This window comes from Podarcis filfolensis, assembly GCF_964270895.1.
Source record: "Podarcis filfolensis genome assembly, chromosome: 2".
Classification (NCBI taxonomy): domain Eukaryota; kingdom Metazoa; phylum Chordata; class Lepidosauria; order Squamata; family Lacertidae; genus Podarcis; species Podarcis filfolensis.
The window spans coordinates 5,092,841-5,101,721 of NC_139605.1; the positions used below are offsets into that span (position 1 = coordinate 5,092,841).

An 8,881-nucleotide genomic window follows, 5' to 3' on the forward strand; every position below is an offset into this window, starting at 1 on the left:
AGGCAAATGGTAGATCTTTGCAAGCTTGACTGGGGTTATGTACCACCTATAAATCATTTTCATTATATTTTCTCTTAAGGCGTTACACGCCGTAAACTTCAACCCGGTGGTCCACAACTTTTCCCAATCAGCAAACATAATGTTATGACCAATGTCCTGGGCCCATGTAATCATAGTTGATTTAACCGTTTCATCTTGTGTGTTCCATTTCAGCAGCAGATTATACATTTTTGACAAATTCTTAGTACTGGATTCTAACAGTTCAGTCTCTAGTTTTGACTTTTCCACCTGGAAGCCTATTTTTCTGTCTAGTTTAAACACTTCATTTATTTGATGATAATGTAGCCAATCTCTCACCTTCTCTTTTAATTTTTCAAAGCTCTGCAATCTCATTTTGTCCCCTTCCTTTTCCAAGATTTCCCAATATCTTGACCATTTCGACTCCATATTTAGCTTTTTAATTGCCTTAGCTTCCATTGGTGATAACCATCTTGGAGTCTTATTTTCCAGCAAGTCCTTATATCTAACCCAGACATTCAACAGTGCTTTTCGCAAGTTGGCAGCAGTGCTTCTGCCCATCAAAGGAGGTTATAAGAATCACAGACTTGTAGAGTTGGAAGGGACCCAAAGGACAATCTTTCAGGGTTAAGCCTTATCTCAGGCTACAGATACTGTGCCCTCCTCACATTGCCCTCAGCTGTTTCAATCCTGCTCCCCCAAACCATTGCTCCAGAATGAAAGGCAGAAGGGGGGGGGGGAAACCACCCACACAAAGCAAGTTTCTCCCCACCCTCCTCTATGTTTGGATGGCTTCGTTCCGCTCTTCTTGTTCTCCTTTTGCAGCAGAAGGAAAGACACAACCCGTTTTGCCAGCCTTGAGAAGCGGCATCAAAAAATCCCCACAAGTCTGGGCAGTGTCACATTTTGAACTCGCCTTATTCTGTTTGCTCACGGACTGCCTTGCTCCAGTCACTGATGCAACAAAATAAACCTACCTCATATGGTGGGTGTGAAACTGGAGAAAAGACAGTAAAATGGCTGCAGAAGGGCTTTTGCTTCCTTTAAGCGGGGTGATGCATCTTTGAACGGCATACAGCCTTGTTTTTCTGACTGCCGCTCACAAATCTGTACAGCTCCGACCAATCTTAATGTGATCTGATTACTACAATCCTGTGCCCACTTTAACTCTCATGTAAGACGCATTCTGAGTAGACATGCATGCCATTCTGTTGCAATGTACGAAAGCCCCACATGAAGCACTCAAGAGTCAAGCTGTATTTTCAGTGAGGCTTTATTCCAGTTGCAGTTTTGTATCATTATAAAGCAGTCTTCTTACATCCAGAAATCAGCATACACAGGTGTCACTATATATAGGGAAGGTGCCAGAGAGGGGATGTCAGCCATACTTTTTTATACTAGGTGGCTATAGAGCAATTAGGCAATGCCCCATGTCACATGATGCTGAGTCAGCATTTCCACTTAGCACAGAGTGTTAACTCCTTGATGCCCACAACACTATAGCACATTCTGCTGTAAGTTAACTATACACTGAATTCTTAATGAACATCTGGACAGCCTCTTCGTAGCTTGTTTGTTGTTTTGTTGTTTCTTTTGCATTTGCCTTTTTTTTTTTTTTTTGGAGGTGAAGAGATTCTTTAGCACCCACCCACAAAACTCCGTAGAGGTATTTGAAGAAAATAACCTGTCCCTAATCTAAGATGTACAGGAAAGCTGCATTCTGGTTGCTAGGATGAAATGTGCATTAAATCAGAGGAGGAAATGGCAGCTTTTTGGGTCCCCAGGGATGCCTAACTATTGCCTGGCGTCTAGACAACGCGCCTGTCAATCACAGCTCCAACTTTTTTAAAAAAAACACGGTAAGGTAGTGAAAAACCAGACCAGCTCCTCTGGTGTCTCAGATTGAAACTGCCTCACCTCACAGAGTGAGGTTAAGGGTCTATGACCCGCACTTTGAGAACTGCCTACTTAGAAGGCGGGCTGCATATTTTACTTGAAAAATTTTCTTCCAGAAGGGCTATTACATCACTATAATACATCCCTGGTTTCTAAAGATACTTCGTCAGGGAGTATTTTTCCTCTCCTTACAGCATAGCAATCCCATAACAAAACAATGTCTTGGTTAATTAGGACAGACAGAAAATGGCAGAAGAGCGAAGGAGTTCCTTTCGACTTTCTGGAAGCTTCCTTGGAGCGCAGAAGAAAAAGGAAGACTCAGCTGGCCCTGAAGCAGGAAGAGGCTACGATGCCATCAAGACTGAGAACCGTGGGAGACTCTGGGAAAAGTCAGTGCAGAAAGTCCCGAGTGAGAAAATCACTCTTGGCTCAAATGTGCAGAGCCAGCAGTTCAGGCAGTTCTGCTACCAGGAGGCCAAAGGACCCCGAGAGGTTTGTAGCCAACTCCACCATCTTTGCTGTCAATGGCTGAAGCCAGATCAACACACAAAGAAGGAGATCCTAGACCTGGTGATTCTGGAGCAGTTCCTGGCTGTCCTTCCACCGGAGATGGAGAGCTGGGTGAGAGGCTGTGGAGCAGACACTTGTTCCCAGGCTGTGGCCCTGGCTGAAGGTTTCCTCCTGAGCCAGGCAGACAACAAGCAGGAGGAGGCACAGGTGAGTGTTCCATCTAGATAGTCCCCAGGGGGTTCAGAACATGAGGGAGGGTATCTTAAAACTATGCTATTTGCCCAACTTTTTCAGTAAAGCATCCAAGGAAAGATGTCCAGATCCCATTAGGACATGGGTAGGCAAACGAAGGCCCAGGGACCGGATCTGGCCCAATCACCTTCTAAATCCAGCCTGCTGACGGTCCGGGAATCAGTGTGTTTTTACATGAGTAGAATGTGTCCTTTTATTTAAAATGCATCCCTGGGTTATTTGTGGGGCATAGGAATTCGTTCATTCCCCCCCCCCAAAAAAAAGTCTGGCCCCCCACAAGGTCTGACGGACAGTGGACTGGCCCCCTGCTGAAAAAGTTTGCTGACCCCTGCATTAGGATTTTGCCCCTGTCATTCCTTCTCCTTGTTTTCATTCTTCATTACTGTTTCAGAGATGGAATCAGTTTGCAGAAAGGAGCACGATTTTTCCTAAGATGGTTCCATTCGGTACCAAACAGAGTCCACTTGGTAAGGATGAATGGGATGTATATCAGATTGGTCTCCCTCTGTTGAGTGCAATATAAACCTAGGAGCTGCTTTAATATTTGGAACAAAAGACACCTTTATAGCATTTTCCACTTCTTAAACATGCATTTATTTCCAATACATGGGGACCAGCACTTTTGAGTTGAGAACAAAAACCCAAAGGAGTAGAAATGCGTTTTCACACAACTGAAATACAAACACATATAAACACATTTCTTTATAAACACTAAAAAATAAAACTTTTTCCAAGGCCTGTGTGTACTTAGGCATGCATTCGTTAATCTCTTGAGACCATCAAGTTCTACTGGCTTCCCACTAACTTTGTCTCTCACAGTTGACAGGGTGATGCCGGCAAGACCTCCTCAGCCATCTCTTCTTCACCGTGGAAGGGAAGCAGCTTCTGTGGCACGGGATCAGGTATGGGGAGCAAATCAGTACGGGGGAGAGTTGGGGAAAACCAGGATGCCTCTGTCCCCCGCTCCTTACCTCCCTAGACCTGAATTAATTGTTTTTTCTTAGTAGTAGTAGTATTGCTTATGAATTTAAACAATGCTTAATGCTAACATAGGCTTCTAAACAGTTGACAACGTAGGAAAAGTGGTTACAGAAAGAATAAGCTCGAAACAGCCATCGTTAAAACACGCAATGAAGTGTTTCCCTTAAAACACCCATAATTAAAATGCGCAGCACGATAATGTCATTTTAAAAACACAGCAATTAATAGATAATGAACAACAGTAATGAGCAGCCGGTAATCCATATGCTTTATCTGAGGTGGAAACATTTCCTTATTCTTTTAGAATCCAGCAACCTTTGAGGATGTGGCTATACATTTCACGGATGAGGAGTGGGTGTTGCTGGATCCTGACCAGAGAGCTCTGCATACGGAAGTCATGGAAGAGACCTGTGGCATCATGGTCTCTCTCGGTAAGTCTCTCTGTTGGGTCACAAGAACTGTTTTGAAAATCGGATGTGTGATGAACCAATGGTATTGTGATGGAATTCAACCGCGCCCCCTACAGCGTGGGTGGCGCCGTGGTCTAAACCACTGATCCTCTTGGGCCTGCCGATTGGAAGGTTGGTGGTTCGAATCCCCGTGACGGAGTGAGTTCCCATTGCTCTGTCCCAGCTCCTGCCAACCTAGCAGTTCGAAAGCATGCCAGTGCAAGTAGATAAATAGATACTACTGCTGTAGGAAGGTAAACAGCGTTTCTGTGTGCTCTGCTTTCCGTCACTGGACAAACGCCGGCTCCCTCAGCCTGCAAGTGGAGATGAGCGCCACAACCCCATAGTTGCTTTTGACTGGACTTAATTGTACAGGGGTCCATTACCTTTATTCTAATGCCCCTGCAGTTAACCTGGAATGGAAAATGATCAACCGTTTTGTTTCTGAATATGATGATAATGATAATAATTTATTACTTGTACCCCACCCATCTGACTAGGTTTCCCCAGCCACTCTGGGCAGCTTCCAACATAATATAAAGCAGACATGTACCACAGGTCAATTGCAATTGACCTGTCGATGGTGGGGACGTTCAGGGTCGATATTTAGTAAAGTGATCACCTGGATGGTCTCCTAAAAAAAGCTCAACAATTCCTGGCAATGACAGTGGGTAGATCATGCGATACATCAGATATTGAAAATATCCTGATTCAGGGCTGCTTTCAGATGTCTACAGAAGGTCATATAATTGATTGCATGTTTATTTATTTTTGTTTAAATAATACAGAAGAAACAAAACAAGAAAATAGAAAGAAAAGAAAGATGGAAAACAATCCAAAAACATTGTAAACAAATATTACATACTTATCATATAATACTCCCCACACACACACACACACCCGCAGCTTCCTTACGGAAGGTCATATAATTGTTTATCTCCCCTGGGCACGTGCCTCTACCAAAAAGGCCCTCTGCCTGGTTCCCTGTAACCCATGGCTGAATTTCAGCTGTCTATAGCAGTGGTTCTCAAAGGGTTTGGCATGCCAGCCTTGTGTTGCAGGAGGGGATGAGAAGTGTAGTGGGAAGATTAAAAGACAATCGAAGGAAAATTTAAATATTTCAGTGTAGCGTATAGTAGAGTATGGTATCTGGATAGATACCTTATCAAGATATCTTTTCTGACAGATATGAAAGATCAAAAAAGAGAAAGCCTTCTTTGTGTTGATGATTATACAAGTCTTTGCTTGCCTCAAAGTAGACCTAATATAAAAGCAAGCTCACGCCTCTCATTGAGTTTGCATACACACTTAAGGTACCTACGCAAGAGGCTAGCTTATAATTAAATTTTGTAAATGATGCCTGTTCTTATGTAACTACATTGTTTTATACTTTCGGCGTGTCCTGTGATCATATTATAAAGCAGTTGTGTTCTGTTTTATAAATCAAGCACTGATAGGGCTGGTTTCATTTGTTTTTCCAATGTATTTCTTATCAATTAAAAATTTGGTTTGGCATGAGCAAATTTTTATTCTGAAAGTGTGGCCCAGAGAAGAAGTTTGAGAACCAGTGGTCTGTAACATGGCACCTGTTCCTTAATGCCAGTTAATGGGGCAGTTAATTCTGTAGAAAGCCCTGCATCGCATCTAAGTCCCTTCAGTTCTTTCTTTATCACAACTGTTTTTTGACATGGCTCAATAATCTGGAGCCCAACTTCATCCAGTGATTCTAATCAGTTTCTGTTCTCCTTGCAGAAGGTGAAAAATTGGAAACCAAGAATAAGAGAGCCCACAACAATAGTCACGGAGTGGGGGAGCTGAATATATATTTGGAGAGAGATGAGACCTTCAGTCAGAGCTCTCAACAAGAAACTGACAGTGAGGAGAAACCATATCAGTGCTTAGCATGTGGGAAGAAGTTTAGCAGGAAGTCAAGTCTCACTAAGCACGAAAGAATTCACACAGGCGAGAAACCATATATATGCTTGGAATGTGGAAAGAGCTTTCGCCAAATCACCCATCTCACTTCCCACCAAAGAGTTCATACAGAAAATAAACCATATCAGTGCTTGGACTGTGGAAAGAGCTTCAGCCATAAGTCAAGTCTCACTGCCCATCAAAGAATTCATACAGGGGAGAAACCATATCGGTGCCTGGAATGTGGGAAGCACTTTAGTCAGATCGCCCATCTCACTTCCCACCAAAGAATTCATACAGGGAAGAAACCATATCAGTGTATGGAATGTGGGAAGAGTTTCAGTCAAAGCTCCCATCTCACTTCACATCAAAGAGTTCACACCTTGGAGAACCCATATCATTGCTTGGACTGTGGGAAGAGCTTCAGCCAAAAGGCAAGTCTCACTGCCCATCAAAGAATTCATACAGGGGAGAAACCGTATCAGTGCTTGGAATGTGGAAAGAGCTTCATTCAGAGGGTCCACCTGACTTCACATCAAAGAATTCATACAGGTGAGAAACCATATCAATGTTTAGATTGTGGAAAGAGCTTTAATTTAAGGGCAAACTTATATAATCATCAAAGAATTCATACAGGGGAAAAACCATATCAGTGCTTGGAATGTGGAAAGCGCTTCAGTCGGAAGGATAATCTCACTTCCCATCAGATAATTCATACGGGGGAGAAACCATATCAGTGCTTGGAGTGTGGGAAGAGCTTCAGCTTAAAGCAGAATCTCACTTCCCATCAAAGACTTCATAACGGAGAGAAACCATATCAGTGCTTGGAGTGTGGGAAGAGCTTCAGTCGGAACCACCGTCTCACTTCCCATCAAAGAATTCATTCAGGCGAGAAGCCGTATCAGTGCTTGGAATGTGGACAGAGCTTCCGCTGGAAAGAAACTTTCATTTCCCATCAAAGAATTCATGATGGAATGATATTATAAAAACAGTGACAGCTGGCAGTCACTGGACCTGACAAGGCTGTGCCACAAGGTGTGCATCTGAACCCACAAGTTTGTCCAGCATTCATGTAAGATATTCAGGATATTTAAGACTTGGGATTGCTCAGTCAGTAGAGCACAAGACTCTTAATCTCAGAGTCGTGTGTTAGTGCTCCATGTTGGGTGAAAGATTCCTGCATTGCATGGCATTGGACTAGATGACGCTCATGGTCCCTTCTAACTTTATAGATCTATGAGCATCTTTACTGGAGTTAAACATGCATCCATTATGAATACCTGTTTCTGTCCTTAACTTTATGCCCCATAAAGAGATTGCACACAACAGAGAAATAAAAAAATGATGGTTTTATTAAATGAAATAAAAATGACAGAATACTGGAGGGGTGCTGTTTTCATTTGCTATTATGGTATTATGTCTCATGCTGTTGTTGTTTTAGGATTGTAAACTGCCCTGCGATCTTCGGATGAAAGGCCATATAAAAATGAAATAATATGGGGGGTGGTTTTCAAAGAGTGGTTGCAATATAAGTGGGTAGCAAGTCGCACAGCATACACACCATGATCTTGAGAGTAAAAATGATACCTTGCTATTCCAAAAGCCTAGAAAGTGAGTGTGTTAATTTGCCACAGTGCCCACACTTGAAATAAAGTGAGAAAGGAAGGGGATGCACATATCTAGCCCAAAGTATGCAGAACCTAAGTCAGGGAGCAGAGTTCTGTGGCTTTGGTCTGGGAGTTCTGCTCTCCCTGTCCACCAGCAAGGCTACAGCATCTCTCACAGTCCTCCTTTGGGTCCATTTCCAGCAAGGCATGAAGAAGGAGCTTTGAGCTACCCAACCATTGGCAATCTGGGATTTAAGTACTATTCTAAGCCAATGGTTTAAGTACTATTTTGAGCCAATGGGAGTGGGGTTGCCCTGGATGAGTGAAAGTTATAACACCTTTATTTCTGTGTACTATTCTTTATTTCCTACAAGTTCCTGTCTGTTTGCTATTCTGTTCACTTTGCTAAGTTTGAAGTTGAAAGTACATGACCCTGGTGAGAAATGATTGCTTATTATATAATATAGAATATATAGTAGATAGACATATAATATTTTATAATGAACCACCAACAATGAGAAGGTATCTCCACCTTAAGTCTTCCCAATCCCTTACGCCCTCCTAAATAGTATGAGTAAAACATTTGTTTTGCAAATGAAAACTATAGTGTGGTACTTACTCACAATGATCAAGTCTTGTCCTGGTTCTTCTCTGACACTCCCAGCTGAGCTTTTGAAAGCTTTCTTGACTAAATCACTAGCACTCCCAACGGGTTTACAGGTTACAAACAGCAGGTTCATGACAACGCATAGCAGTTCACAGCTGGATGTAAATAAGATGTTGATCGAACACTTGACATGCTTCTTGTTCTTTCTTTTTGAAGAGTGAGGCTGGCAGTTCTAACCACATAATTTACATCTTCCTGGGAGTTATGGCAGGTCAGGGAAGGCAAGGGAAGCTGCTGAGGGAGCAAACATGTTTCTGGGCTCTGTGGAAGTGTAGCCTTCAAGGAAAGAGCTGAGCCACACTTGTTCACATGAGGGGCTCCTCATTTAATGGGCTGCACTAGCAACTGGGGGAAGCTAGCAAACAATATAAAATAGGGTGGTCATATTTCAAAAAGTGAAAATCCGGACACAAAAATTGTTGAGCTCTTTTTTTTTCTTTTTGGCCAAAGTTTTTGAGCTATTTTTAAGGAAAATAACCCTCAACAACACTGCTGACATGGGTTGCCGTACATTCGGATTTTCCCGGACTTTTTTTTTCTTCTCTCCGCAATTTTTGCCCAGACACTGCTTCCAACTGCAGTATTCC

At 42.7% G+C, this 8,881-nt stretch overlaps 1 protein-coding gene and 1 long non-coding RNA gene across 7 annotated transcripts in view; one reads left to right on the forward strand and one right to left on the reverse strand.

Moving 5' to 3' along the window:
• The window catches only part of LOC310757403, a 103,897-nt gene that overhangs the window by 49,941 nt on the left and 45,075 nt on the right, over window positions 1–8,881 (reverse strand). The window lies entirely within an intron of this gene.
• LOC310756634 (uncharacterized protein) overlaps window positions 1–8,881 on the forward strand; it is an 820,367-nt gene that overhangs the window by 2,313 nt on the left and 809,173 nt on the right. For 3 of the 6 annotated variants that reach the window (XR_014544952.1, XR_014544953.1, XR_014544954.1), the window contains exons 2-6: window positions 2,149–2,631; window positions 3,068–3,143; window positions 3,496–3,578; window positions 3,962–4,088; window positions 5,859–7,134. Coding sequence is in view for 3 of the 6 variants with exons in the window: in XM_083601085.1 (XP_083457211.1) it covers window positions 2,149–2,631; window positions 3,068–3,143; window positions 3,496–3,578; window positions 3,962–4,088; window positions 5,859–7,006 (1,917 nt within the window). In the remaining 3 variants the exon portion in view is untranslated. Of the gene's footprint in view, window positions 1–601; window positions 1,193–2,148; window positions 2,632–3,067; window positions 3,144–3,495; window positions 3,579–3,961; window positions 4,089–5,858; window positions 7,395–8,881 lie in introns of those variants that run through there. The other 3 variants (XM_083601087.1, XM_083601086.1, XM_083601085.1) reach the window with 3 other exon arrangements.